Genomic DNA, 14416 nt, shown 5'->3' on the forward strand with positions numbered 1-14416 from the left:
AAACAGGGTACAAAACAGCCTTTTTTGACAAGATAAAGATGGGAGCGAGTGTATTAATATTGACACTACAAGTAAAAGCCTAATGTTAAAAATATGGCTTTCTAATGCTTCAAGTCTTTATACAGTTGAATTATCTATGGATTATCTGTAAACAATAGATGTTTGTATGTGACTGGAGACGCTGCTTTGAAATCAAGAGGTCCTAATTCTGGCTGCAGACAGCCTGTTACGAAAGTGAACCAAATACCAGCAGCCTGTGCTTTGTGCTCATAGAAATGCTTTAGTTGTCTGCTCTTTTGGGGAAATCGACCTTCTCAGTGTAGGTGACACGAACCTAAAGCTTCTGGATCAAAGTGGGTGTAAGCATTGTGTAAATTGGGTTTACTTTCAAAATGCACTGAAGCCATTGCAGGAAGCAGTCCTCACACTGTGGTAAAGGGAGGGTTAAGCTTAGAGAATGCTGGAACACCCCTTGTAACTGGAGTGCTTAAAATTCAGGTTCCTAAAATGGAGAAAGAACACACTACACCTCTTGTGTAGTAAAATAACATGAAGTTTTGATACTGTTAAGTCTTAGTCTTTAATATTTATTGGTACGCAACGTAAAAACTGACAAGGCTTAACTAAAATGGTGCAATTGCGCTATTAGAATATAAACTCCTATGAAAGAAAATAGAAATAGATTTCTGGTAATTGATTTCATCTTGGTTTTCCCCACTTCCTTGTGTGCGCTGTTGCCTATTTCAGGGTCTTTTCAGTGCTCGTGGACTTTAAACTTGAGGGGTTGTTGGGTGGTTGAGTTTTTTTTCTCCCTTTTTTTTTTCCCTTTCCCCTCTGTGTAATAATAGACATGGCATTATGGCATCCATATTAAAAATGGGTAATTTTCCTTATGGTCCCTGTCTTCCTGCTGGGTTGATAATGTTTTGATGTATTTTTCTTTTGCTCTGATGAGAGGTCTGCTGCTGCTGCTCTGACATATTCATTTGGATGAATAATTATAACTTGCACAATGTCAAGCTGAAGATGGTAGGGTTTTGTGCGTCATGACAAGCCTAGTAGCCAGTGCAGGTGTCTCACAGCATGAGCAGCAACAGCCAGTGTATTCTGGCTCAGAGGAGACATTTTAGAGTAGTAAGAAATCAGCACCAAGGGCAATGCTGCTGCTGCCGCTACTGTTATAAGTGCCAGATAAATGCAGAGTGCTTCTCAATGACAAGTGCAAGAACATCTACTTATTTCAGTTATATTCTTTTTCTAAATAACCAGACAAATGTGCTGTCTCCACATTTCAGCCTCACTAAGTGGGGTTCTGCGGCCTCAGTGCATCTATATTCTGCTGCCCTCGCATCAGGGTGTTGTTTCTATACTGACCACTGCCCACCTGGTTGGCTACATGAAGGTCACGAGAGTGGGGATTAATGACTAATGAGGTCATGCAGCCAGCCAGCGCTGAAACCAGGATACAAGATTCCGAGGTGTAGTGATGTGAATGGGGTTATTCTTCGGTTATCTTGATGAAAGCACAATAAAATGCATCATAAGTGTGCTTTTTCTTAGCAAAGGAGCTTCCCAGGCAAATAAAGAAAATGGAGGTGGTTGACGAGGCTTTAGAAAGGTTTCGGACGGTTGTGCCTCAGGGATTGTTAAACTACTGTTGGTGAGAAAGAAACAGCTCCCAAACAAATCTAAACAATCATCCACTATGTAGGGGATCCCTTTTCCATCCAGGAACGGCTCACTTTATTCAATTACATTCTATCTACGAGTTTATAAGGGCAAGAAGGTACCAGCACCTGCAGTTGAGGCTATTTTCCCTTTTCCATTATGCTTTAATTGCTTTAATTTTGGCTGAGCAAATTTTGCGTTCTGAAGAATTTTTAGCAAAAACCCCTCAGAACAAAGACCACATTTCTATCTTTTCCTAAAAATATAAACTTGAATCAATTGTGCTGTTTTTACCTGGATTAGAACTTACTTAGTGCCATTTGATTCATGTTTAGTTCATCCAGGAGTCGGAGCAGGTGTTTGAAACTGGGCAGCATGGCCATACAGGCATATAGCACTTCTTAAAAGCTACTGAGAGGCTTCATGGGCTTTATGTATGGCAGGTGCAGACTCAAGTCTTTCTCCTTGTTCTTCGCATCTCCTATGGCTCTAGAGATAAGAACCAAGAGTACAGTGATTTTTTTTTCCCCACTTCTTATCCTTTAATTGAGGAAAACTGTGCCTGGGCAATAGGGTTGAACTTGGGAAAGTGTTTGAATTGGAGTGAACTTAAAGCAGGGGAGAACTAGCCTGAGAAGCTACCAGTGATGAGGTAGAGATGAGAGTGCAGAGGATAGAAATGAAACAGAAATGTTGCAAACCTACAAGGTAGAAGGTAGGTTCCCTTCAAACAGATGGGTCCAGAACATCTGATTGTCACTGACCAAAGGAGCGCTGCGTATCCCAGCAGTTGTTGAAGTGAGCAGAGCACACATGTAGTCTGCTAGCACAGAGGAAACATTTCACTCAAAGCTCTCTAAAACTGCTGGGGAATCATCAAAGGTGACGTGTTTACATCCTGTTGTCCTGTCAAATAACCATTTCAGCTCCATCTCTGCAAACACCCATGGTCAGAAGTGAAGATCACAGGATCTCAGCCCTCAAATACACTGAATCGCTGTTCTGTCCAAGGACTCTGATGGTATAACTTGTACCAGTATCTATCAGATTCTTGCCTCAGAGTGCCTTCAGTAACTAGGACTGAATATACGCTTGTGGAGAGAGAAGGCTGTCTGTGAGAGTCCCTCACAGTGCTTTTTCACATGGCATCACTGAGTGTGTGCTTTGTTTTCTGCGCTCACAACTTGGAAGTTAAGAAATGTGGAGAACTGTTGAGTGGTTGAAGCTGTGACTCCGGTCCCAGGAGGTGACGCTCTAATAGAAACAGTCTCTCAAAGCCAGGTGAAGAGATCTTGAGCCCAGTATTCCAACTGACCATTATCTCAGTCTGTTATTTTACCATATGAAAACTCAGAATGAGGCCATCTAATCCGAAAATGTGTTTTGTGGTAACCTCAGGAATGGTTTTGGGCTGCTCAGTTGCTCTGATGGGCACCGTAGAAAGCATAAAGGAACTGTTGAAAACTTACCAACCTCACACTTGAAAATGCTGCAGTGTGTCCTGGGTCTGTAAGGCTTTCTGAGGAGATCAGTGCTGTAATGGGGGGGAAGCCAGCTCTAGGCGCTGATGCAACGTTTAGATTGTACATTAAAAATGACAGAATCCCAGCCTGGTTTGTGTTAGAAGTGATCTTAAAGCTCTTCCAGCTCCAACCCCTGCCACGGGCAGGGACCCCTTCCACTGCAGCAGCTTGCTCCAAGCCCCTGTGTCCAACCTGGCCTTGAGCACTGCCAGGGATGGGGCAGCCACAGCTTCTCTGGGCACCCTGTGCCAGCGCCTCAGCACCCTCACAGGGAAGAGCTTCTGCCTCAGAGCTCAGCTCAGTCTCCCCTCGGGCAGGTTCAAGCCATTCCCCTTGGCCTGGCCCTGCAGGCCCTTGTCCCAAGCCCCTCTCCAGGTTTCCTGCAGCCCCTTCAGGCACTGGAGCTGCTCTCAGGTCTCCCCTGCAGGAGCCTTCTCTTCTCCAGGCTGCCCCAGCCCAGCTCTCTCAGCCTGGCTCCAGAGCAGAGCTGCTCCAGCCCTCACAGCATCTCTGTGGCCTCCTCTGGATAGCGTCCTCATCTAGTTTTGAGTTGTTGTGAAAGACAAAACTCCACAATATCCCTTTTCTATAGGGGATGTTTTGCCCGATGAGCATGGAAACCCAGCAGATACAGAGGTTTGGGTTTGCTCATGCTCTGTAGAGCCAGGGCAGCCACTGACAGTATCCCGGGTGATGAACGCCTTATTTTCCAGTCACCATTTGACATATTTCCTACCAATTCTGATCCAGTTGTACAAAGGTGACCGAGGAACAAGGAGTCTGTGCTCTTTGACATTGTTCCTGACAACTGTCTTGGTGTAGTGTAGACAAAGAAGAAAGCCGGTAGTCTTTTCCAGAAGCATTGGGCAATGACCAAAAATCAGTTGGTTAATCAAATGAAAAGGAATGTTAGAGTTTTCATGGTTTGCATGACAAGCATGCAGTGTATTTAAATAGCTATAGATGCCTTGATGTATATAGCAGGAGACAGCTGGCAACATCAATGAAGCATGCAAATAAGATCAAATGAACAGTGCATTAAGAAAAAAAAAGAGATTTAACTACCTTTTTAAGGAACATCATTGAAAAATTACAATTAGTATTAAAATTAATTGGATTTTAAAACTTATCTGTGGGTTCTAATCCCTTGATGTTTCTTTTTTCTAGTGAAACCCTTTGAATTCCCAGAAGATAAAGATAAAAATGATTATTAGAGGATTTATCTGGATGTGATAGAGGAAAAATGTACAAAATCAAAATGGAAAGCAACTGTTGCAAGGACCAGAAAATTATGCTATTAATTTAAGTGTCATCAGAGCACAAAAGATCACATTTCAGGACTGTGTGAAATTTATTAAAATACTGGAAATAATAGTACTTAAGATGAAGATATTATACCCTAAGATGTGGTTAAGTGACTGACACTACGATATCACTTCAGGTATTACAAAAGTAACAAAATGCTTTTAAAGATAATAAGCGTTACAGTTGGAGATTGGCACTGTTCACACTCTCCTGCTTAGGTGCTTCCCTACTTTAATATCATCTAATAACAGCAGGGCAAAAAAAAAGGAGCATTTTATTTCCAAGCTATGCCGTTTCCTTCGAAAATGTGTGCAGAAAGCCTAAAACCTTGTTCCATACAAAAATCATAGTTCCTCATTGGGGAATGTGCCTCGAATTCACTGCTGTTTGTCCAGGTGAGAAAGGAAGAACATCGTCACTAGTGAGTAAAGGAAGCCATTCTGTGTTTTGTGTTATTTATAGACAAATACATCTTCATGGCCTATTTAATTTCCCATTTGTTTTTGACCCCAACAACTCTTTCCAGGCTAAAAAATACCTGAAATCTGGCAAAAAAATACCTGAAATTTGGCAAAAAAATACCTGAAATCTGGTCCTTGCTACCGCTTTTTTGCTTTCAAAGCTTACTTTGCTGTGTCTTTCTCCACATTGCAGAGATCCTCTCGGTTCTCTCCCAACCTTCCTGCTTTTTTACTCATGTGTTCATTTGGTCACTTGTATTCTGTGTAAACCATTTCGGAGCACCCATTGGTGCTCCCAAACAATCCCTCTTTTTCTACCCTCGCGTTTCCCAATACCGGGCAGTCAGAGCAAACAAGTTATTGGGGAAGAGTTTGTTCCCAAAACGCTTCCCCCCTCCTTGGTCTCCCTTCCCTGCTGCCTTCTCTCCTGTCATAGCCTCACCTCTCCCCACAGAGCCACAGCCCGTGGCTCCTCATTCTGTCCCTGCTCTGCCTGTGGCACTTCCCAGTTCCTCCATTGATTCCAAACTGGACTCAAACCCATATGGGTGTTACTCAAGCAGAACTCCCCTTCCTTCTCCTCCTTTTGTGGTCTTCATCTCCCTTTGGTTCCTTGGATTCAGGTTTGTACCCTGTGGTCCCTGCCTTTGGCAAGGTGTTAACTTGGCTGCCCACCATTTGCTTTACTTGCAGAAGCCCTTCCCTGTAGGAGCAGTTACTGCTTCTGTGCTCACTGGTCACCAGGACACCTCTTTGGCATTGCTGCTCTCTGTGTTGTCCTGTACAATGAGAGATCTGATTCCATCTAATCCACTCTCAAATACTGAAATCCCTCGAGTGTAATCCTCTGATTAGGAGACAGTTTCTCCTTCTCTTACCCCATTTACATGGTTTAAAACCTACTGTTGAGTACCTGTTTCTGTACTGCTCAATTTTGAGCTAATTATGACACTGCTAAGCTGCGTTTCACAGAGTCTAAAAGATGAATCAGCTACTTCAGTTATGTGGGTATTTCTGTGTATTTATGTGGTACCACCACCGTGTTGCTCGCCTGAAGCAGAGAGGAGCTGAATGTGAGATGTTTAATAGTAGACAGTGAGGATTTTTACATTCATTTTACTGTAGTTTGTTACAAGTTACAATGCAAATCAATAGCTACTATTTTTCTGAGTATAAACCACTGTCAATTCAAGGTATGGTGTACGTGTATCACAACACGTTACAACCACCTGGAGTACGTGTTTGTACTTGGAACACAGTGTTGTTTCCATTAGAAAACCTGTGAGGTTCCAAGTTTTATGCTACCACAATATAGATGGACACACTCTTGATCTTAACATTTCTTAAATCACCTGCAGTTTGGTTGTCGTGGATATAGAATCACAGAACGGTTTGGATGCGGAGGGACCTTAAAGATCACTTAGATCCATACCCATTATAGATATGGCTGTGGGTGAGAACCATATGGAATTAGTCTTAACTTCTTTTCTTAGAGCTCCTTACTGGACATTTACAATCAGTTCCTGGCGGCATTGGAATCACTGAAAGAATTCTGGGATACCATGGATGAAATAGATGGGAAGACATGGGTGCTTGAGCCGGAAAATCCTACGCGGAGTGCTACAACAAGAAGAATCGCTATAGGTAGGGAAAGATGTAAAGGAATGTGATGGGTTTGAGGGGTGAAGCTTGGGGTGCTGTTTGCTTCACTGATCTCATCAGATGGTGTTTCTGGGAGGTAGGAAAATGAAAGGAAGCTCTTAAAACTGGCAAGACACCAGTGTCTTCTTTTGTGTGTTAAAAGACCCTGCCACAGAATGGCCAGCCTGGTTTAGGATATTAATTGCAGCTTTATGGTGCTACAGAAAACCTACGTTTCGACAGGAAAACAGTGCGTGTTTGTAAATTACAAACATGGACCTGTCAGAAACTGAGGCTGTGCAGGAGAACTCTAGAAAAACCTGTATTTGTAAGAAAAACCAGCTTAGATGAAGCCCTTATCTCATTCACAGACCATTGCTTTAGATTGATCCTGTCCTGGAAGAGGGAAAGGAGTGTCAGAGTGCAGTCAAAAGGGAGAAAAGGGGGTTAAAAGAGGCAGGTGGAAAGGACAAAGAAGTAAGAGAAGAGAGGAGATTGGAGGCTTGCACAGTTAACTGTTCGATTCATATGCTGATGACTGGCAGTTAAGGCCTGAGTATCTATGGGATAAGGAGGCTTCTAATGGAAAAGGCAAAACTTGCTACTGTCAAAGGGTAGAGATGGGAGGGAAATGTTACTTTTGAAAGAAGAGCTCTGATTTATAGCTTAAATCCAAAATATCAAGAGGATATTGGAGAAATCTGAGAACACTCAATGGGCCGAAACAGACCCAAGTTGTGAGGAAGGAACGGAGCCAACGGGGTGCTGAAGCTGCTCCATCCCCAGGGATAGAGGAAGGGACAGGGAAGGAAAGGTTTGGCAGCTGTGGGTGGGACACCACTTTTCTGTGCCTGGCTTTGTCTTGGTTCCATTGTATCTTGACACAGACTAAGGAAAAGCCTCAGGAGGAACCTCAGGGGAGGGCACTATGGCCTGGGAGCCCTTTGACATCAGTCACAGAGTTTTTGGTTAGGACTGAGCTTGGATTTCATTCATTCCAGTGTCTTCAGGGAGGGGAACCCTCACGCACCTCTTAACGATAAAAACACATCGGCCTTCACCTGGTTTTATTTAGAGGAGAATTCGCTGTGAGGTTCTTAACCTGGATCCAGACCATTTTTGAGCTGTTTGCCCCTTAGGGATATCAGCCCTTCCAAGGGTGAGGGTGCACCTTGTGCAAGAAGGCCATTTGCCATTTCAGAAGTAAGCCATTGTTCGCTCCATCAGTGAGCGCATCACTGATCTGCGTCACCGTGTGTGTGCGCTGCAGAGGGGACTGACTTCTACTGCTTAAAATTGGTTTTAGGCTTCTCTTTTTGACTGTAAGAGATAATGAGGAATTAATAATAATTACATCTCTACTAAGATTTCAGCAGGATTCTCATCTAGCTTGAGTTTGATCAGTCAGAAATAGGTCAAAGTGTTAAGGTTAAGGCCTAAAGAAATTCAAGACTGGGTTTTCTTTTAATCAGTTGCTATTTTTAGTTGCAGCCCATTGAAATGTAAATATTTCCTATAGAGACTGGTACTTTGTACAGCTAATTGAGATCCCTACCAACTATTATTTAGCATAACAAAAATGAGTCTGAATTAAAACAATCATAGGCTCCCAGACTGGTTTGGGTTGAAGGAACCTTAAAGCTCCTCCAGCTCCAACCCCTGCCATGGACAGGGACCCCTTCCACTGGAGCAGCTTGCTCCAAGCCCCTGTGTCCAACCTGGCCTTGAGCACTGCCAGGGATGGGGCAGCCACAGCTTCTCTGGGCACCCTGTGCCAGCGCCTCAGCACCCTCACAGGGAAGAGCTTCTGCCTAAGATCTAACCTGAACTTCCCCTGTTTCAGTTTGAACCCATCAAATGAACCCATTTAAAACTGCTCCTAAAGAAAAGTTATGTTCCTATTTTGGCACAAACACTTGCCTGCCAAGCAAAGCGCCCAGTGACTCTTGTGCTCTCTGTAGGGAACAACGTCTCTGTGACCGTGGAGGTGGATCCTCGGCACCCAGCCATGCTCCCCGAGTGCTACTTCCTCGGAGCAGATCACGGTAAGAGCACAGACCTGCGCTGCTGGTTTCTCTTCCGGAATCACATCTCTGCTGAGCACGCACTGGTCTACGCTGTGGCAGACTCCTGGGGTAAACTGTACTTAGCCAGAGCCGAGAATTAAGCTGAATGGGTGTGGAGGAGGGTTTTACACAGTGGATGCTGGGGGTTTAACAACCTAAATCATAGAATCATAGAATCATAGAATAGCCAGGGTTGGAAAGGACCTCAAGATCATCCAGTTCCAACCCCCCTGCCATGGACAGATCCACAGCACGCTGGTTTGCTCTGCGAGTGATGCTGGTTTTCCAGCGCTTTCCTAGCACAGTGTCCTACGGTTCCCTGTGTCCTACAGGTTACCCATCATGTTTAGATTTTAATAGCACTGCATATGTCCTAATAGTGTTTGAAAATACTTCAGTCTTTTACTCTCTGTCCCACAGCTTTTTGCCACTTTTAAAGGTAATGCACCCCTATCTTCAGCAGTGTGATACTTCAAATGATAGTGCAATGAATTCCCCAAACTAAAAGCAGTCACTGACTTGCGTAGTTTAAGTGATTAAACGCCAGCCCATGCTTTCCCCTCCAGTGCTGGTATCTGAGGGGGGAAGCAAAAGGGATGCTAAAGGTATGTAATGAGTTCTGTGTTGTATTGCAGCGGTTAACCCCTTGAGAACCAAGCTGAATGACAGCATGCACTTGTGGTAAGTACCTTTAAGTAGCACAGCTTTGAAACTGAAATGGAATTCGCTGTTCCTTGTGTTGACTTTTCTCTCTCTCAATCCTACCTGCAGGGATCCAGAAATCAGTTTATTGCAAAACTTGAAAGACCTCTTAGGAATCGATTTCCCCTCTCGTGCTCTGTTAGAGAAAAGTGTAAGTTGCTTTTTGGTAATGATCAGTCGTTATTCCTGAATAAGTAACAGTTAAATGGTCACTTTACAACTGCCAGCAAAAAGAAGAGACTTAGAGGAGAGGTAATTGCATTAATATATTGTCATAAGGACTTCTGGACTTCAAGCAACAATTGTCAGAGCTTGTTAACCTGTGATTAGAGGTGCTCACTTCCCTGTGGCCTTCCTAGCAGTGAGACCATTAATAACAGGCTTCGCTATTAAAAGGGAAGGAGGAAGTTCCAGAGTAGCTAATGAGATGTGGAAAACCCAAACATTCTGTTATGGATGCTGATGACTTAAGTTCTAATGAGGTGGAGCTGCTCAGGGGGGACAAGAGGCCATCCAAATAGCACTGCAACACTGGATTATCAGCTTCGCTTCCACTTGTGGAATTCTGACATTAATATCTGACTGAGGGTTATGCATGATGCTCCCATGTAATGACAAATCACTGTGTTTGAGGAAAAAGAAACAACAGAGTATGAAAATGCCTGTCAAAGTAGATGTAATTCAGTGAGGGGATAAAATACAACCTTCAGATGCACGAGGCTTCGGTAGTCTCAGTTTATGCCATAAGGGTATAAACACACCGACTGAAAGCAAAACTCGCAAAAGCAGAGGCCAAGAGATGAACGTGTTGGCTGTGTTACCAGCTCTGTTTCTTCCTTTGGGTGGGCCTGTAAGCTAAACCATGTTGTGTTGTAAGGATTTTGCCAAGGACTGTGGAATCTGCTACGCCTATCGCCTCAATGGCACTACTCCAGATCAAGTGTGTGATGACCCCCGCTGTGGACAGCCCTTCCACCAGGCTTGTCTGTATGAGGTACAGTAACGGGACAGACTTTGTTCATTGACTGTCAGACTCCGGAAAACAAGTGCTGCCTGCTTGAATTTCAGAAGCAGCAAAGTCCTTGAAGGACTGTTACAACCACCACAGCCTCTTTGAATCATAGAGCCACAGAATGGTTTGGGTTGGGACACTTTCCACCAGAGCAGCTTGCTCCAAGCCCCTGTGTCCAGCCTGGCCTTGAGCACTGCCAGGGATGGGGCAGCCACAGCTTCTCTGGGCACCCTGTGCCAGCGCCTCAGCACCCTCACAGGGAAGAGCTTCTGCCTAAGAGCTCAGCTCAGTCTCCCCTCGGGCAAGTTCAAGCCGTTCCCCTTGGCCTGTTCCTACAGGCCCTTGTCACATATCCTCTCTCTCATCTTGTAACCCACATGTCAGACATAAGCTGTGTGTGGAGGGGAGCCTGCCTCACTTAGTGCTCACACAGACTCTGCCTTGACACACACCATGAACTCTGTTTGGGAGAAATCCCCAGTAATACGTAGTTCTTAAATTTGATATGAAACAAATGTGAATTTTAATCCACTTACTTGTGTTGCAGTGGCTACAAGGTCTTCCTTCGAGCAGACAGAGCTTTAATGTCATCTTTGGTGAATGTCCATATTGTAGTAAGGTAAGGAAACCCGAAGAATGAGTGATGGAACTAAACATGTGTGGTAGCTCAGACAAAGGCAAAACCAGTAACAAAGTCTTTTCTAAAATGGAATTTGTGGCTACAATCTTCCCTTTATACTGTGGAATAAAGAGAGGAAAACTAAATTCCCACACATTTAATGCATCGGGGTTTAACCAAAGGTTTGCTGCAACAGCACAAGTTACCAACACACCGGTGTCAGTAATGCAGTCTCACACCCTGTTGTATTTCACGATACAGTTCTAATATTGCCGTAGCAAAGGTCCAGTTTCAAAAATAAAGCCAAAAAGAAATCCCACCGCTTGTGACACAGAGGAGCCTTGTACAAATGGTTTAGTGCATGTGTAACTGTGGAGCGCGGAACTTGCCTGGGAAGGATGTGTATTGACAGCGTTATTTAAACATCTTTTTCAAGCCACTGACATTGAAATCTTCAATGAAGAAACTCTGAGAAGGAACTGTGTGATGGGAGCACCACCACACGTGCACTGAAGCCCCTGAGATGGTGCCATCAAAGAAAATACAAGGAAAGTACTATCAGTAGCAGGAGTACAAGTATTGCTGTAGAGTAATGGTACGTTCTGTCAGTAAATGCAAGGCTAAATACAGTAGGAAGTGAAGGACGAGTGAAGTCAGAACCACTTTCTTGCCATGGCAGGGGGTGATCCGCAGTTAAGAGTTGATCGTGTTCCTTTCTGGACTCTGAGAATAGTGCCTGGGGGGTGAATGGGGGAAATTCTCTTGCAGGGTCTTTCTGCAGGGGAAAAAAATAGTAATAATTACATTTAATATTGACTGCGAATTGGAAAAACAAGGATGCCAAAGAGGACATCCAGTTATCCTAAAGGAAGCAATACCAGTCTTACAAAGCCTCAGCTCTGGCATTTCTAGGTAGAAGTACATTGTGTATTAAGTACATAACATCAGGTATGATTAAACACCTTCTCCCTCTATATTTTACTGAAGTCAACAGCTGAAATTCTAACTTGTTCCCAAAACTATTTAAGTCCTTACAGTGTTTCAATATGTAATGTATAAAACTACACATTTTATTAGTGTTTCTGCTAATAAAGCTTTAGCCTGGAAACCCTCAGCCTGAGTCTGATTTGCTGTTTTAAGTCGTGTAGGTTTTGCCTTTCATGGTGAAGCCAAACTTGTGATTTATACAGACAGCATGACTATGTAGTATTTATGTGGGGTCAGTTCTAGTTGGCTGGGGGGGGGTGGCTGGGGGATTTTAGGTCTCCAGAAGCAATATCATCCTTAGCTTACCCTTTTAGATCTCCTTTCTGGGAGGAAAGGAAATCCATCAGAAAGGAATCTGTCTCTCACACATCCCAGACTTAACCATTTTTTCCACTGTCCCTCAGCAAAACTTTCAGCTTTGGTTTCCTTTCCCATTCACAATAGGTTATCTTTTAGCAATATAGCCCTTCATTTCAACCTCAGCAATAGGAGAAAATTTGCATCTTTCTAACATAAAATGTCCTGTCTTCCTGTTTTATTCTGCTTTCAAATTACTGACAGACGTCTGTTTCTTTTCTTTTAATTAAATATGGGCCCCACGTGATAGAAAGACACTAGTACACCCACCGTAAAGGCAGCTCATAGGTTATTTTTCTCCTCTGCTTTTTGTTGTTTCCATATTGTTTTAATTAATAGATGTTTATTATAATGATACATCATTACAATAGATATCACTTGTCTTCCTCATTTTGTCTTTCCCAGTTCATCTCTCACAAGTGTCCTACCCTTCTTGTCTTCTTCCTCTCAGTCCGGTGCTCCCCTTTCAGCATAGCAGTGTTTCTTGTTTTAATTTACACCTAGACTATAACCGCTTTCCAGCAGCCCCAGCTGTGTGGAATTTGCCTGTTCTTCCCCCAGAGATCAACCAGGGAGGAAGAGAACTTCCCCTCCATGTTCTCTATTCACACCTTTAGTTGCACCAGGGCCACCATTCCATCTTGGTGTCCGAGTCAGAGCATGGTGCCTGCAGTTACCTGCTCCACAGCTGCTTGGCCGAGGTGTGTGGCATTGCTCTCTGCAGGACACTTGTCAGCTTCACCCTCCAGCTCCTGCATGAACCAGTGCATTTTTCCCTGCTTTTAGCTGACCCGTTTTTCCCAACCTCTGTTCTCTACAATGTCCTATAGAGCTCTGCTTTACCGATCTCCTCAATTATGAAAGGAAGGGAGAGGAGTCTGCAAAACATAACTAATGCAATCCTGCCTTTTTTCCTTCCCCAGTTGAATATCTTAACTGTTACCCAACATCCATTTTAACTTTCCCATCTTATTCACAGTATTCAGTGAGTATCACAGAACAACTCTACACAGATGCAGCTTTATTAATCAGATTGGAACAGCAGCTTTTCCTTCATAAAGACTAAAGAAAACCACAAATACGATACAAATACCAAACCATTTGGGGGAAACCCAAAGCCTCAAGTTACTGGAGTGAAGATGTACAGCCCATACTTGCTGTATGCTTGCTATTCCACTGAACAGGGGAAGTTACACCAGCTCTTTTTTGTCCTTATGTCATGCAGGAAACCTAGATCTGGCTCCTTTTCCATATCTACTCCTTTCTTAGGACTATAGTCCACTTGAGGACTGGGAAGTAGCACTGGAATATCTATTGCAAAGCTGTACGTGTTACTTTGAGTCACTGCTGTGTCAGGTCTCTGGCTACCTTGCTGTCAGCACACCTCCAGACCCCGCTCTGCTCACCACTTGACTGCCTGACGCTCTCGGGTACAGCTGTGCTTTTCCTGCTTCCCTCTCCCAGCTTGTACTGGAGTCTCCAGGCAGTGACCAGCAAACTGCTTGAAGCAAAGAATTGTGCATTAATCATAAAGCTCTCTTTAAAGGTGCATTTTTCGTGCTTATCAGCAATCGGCTGCATTTCACAAGCCATTTTTCTGTCTGAAAGAACCCCAGAAGAGCATCCCTTTGTTACAACACACATTTAACTCCACAGAAACAGCACAGGGTGATTACCAACACGTGCTTCGTTCTGCATTAGTTTTACTAAACCTTGATTAACTTCTTTCATCAACTTTTTCATGTACAGCTGCAGAGTAAGACTGAACACATCCATTCAACCCTTCCTTTTATGTGGTAAATTACCAGTACTATAAGAGGTGAGTTAGTTAACTGCTACAATCCTCAGATTAAGAAGTGAGAATTTAAGAACTTATTGAAGAGCGCTATGAAGTTTTTTACTATGAAGAAAAGGAAACTACTGCAGTAAGAAAGATTCTACCAAGAAAACAAAGGGAGACTCATTTCCCAACACTTCTATCTGCACATGACCCCCAGTGCAGCGCTTTACAACCAAACTATAGAGAAACTGGAATGTTTCCTAACAGCAGCACCAAGCAACTGTACCCAAACTTT

General features: G+C 43.6%; 2 protein-coding genes across 9 annotated transcripts in view; one reads left to right on the plus strand and one right to left on the minus strand.

Moving 5' to 3' along the window:
- The window catches only part of FANCL (FA complementation group L), a 31934-nt gene extending 19829 nt beyond the window's left edge, over window positions 1–12105 (plus strand). For all 4 annotated transcript variants that reach the window (XM_065682457.1, XM_065682458.1, XM_065682461.1 and 1 more), the window contains exons 8-14: window positions 6451–6601; window positions 8560–8643; window positions 9300–9345; window positions 9436–9517; window positions 10244–10360; window positions 10926–10997; window positions 11434–12105. In XM_065682457.1, the coding sequence (XP_065538529.1) occupies window positions 6451–6601; window positions 8560–8643; window positions 9300–9345; window positions 9436–9517; window positions 10244–10360; window positions 10926–10997; window positions 11434–11469 (588 nt within the window). In that variant the 3' untranslated portion in view covers window positions 11470–12105. The remainder of the gene's footprint in view (window positions 1–6450; window positions 6602–8559; window positions 8644–9299; window positions 9346–9435; window positions 9518–10243; window positions 10361–10925; window positions 10998–11433) is intronic.
- VRK2 (VRK serine/threonine kinase 2) overlaps window positions 11140–14416 on the minus strand; it is a 46500-nt gene continuing 43223 nt past the window's right edge. For 3 of the 5 annotated variants that reach the window (XM_065682452.1, XM_065682451.1, XM_065682453.1), the window contains exon 14: window positions 11140–11772. In XM_065682452.1, the coding sequence (XP_065538524.1) occupies window positions 11530–11772 (243 nt within the window). In that variant the 3' untranslated portion in view covers window positions 11140–11529. Of the gene's footprint in view, window positions 11773–13747; window positions 13843–14416 lie in introns of all 5 variants that reach the window. The other 2 variants (XM_065682454.1, XM_065682456.1) reach the window with 2 other exon arrangements.

The sequence above is a fragment of the Lathamus discolor genome, chromosome 5 (genome assembly GCF_037157495.1).
Source record: "Lathamus discolor isolate bLatDis1 chromosome 5, bLatDis1.hap1, whole genome shotgun sequence".
Taxonomy (NCBI): domain Eukaryota; kingdom Metazoa; phylum Chordata; class Aves; order Psittaciformes; family Psittacidae; genus Lathamus; species Lathamus discolor.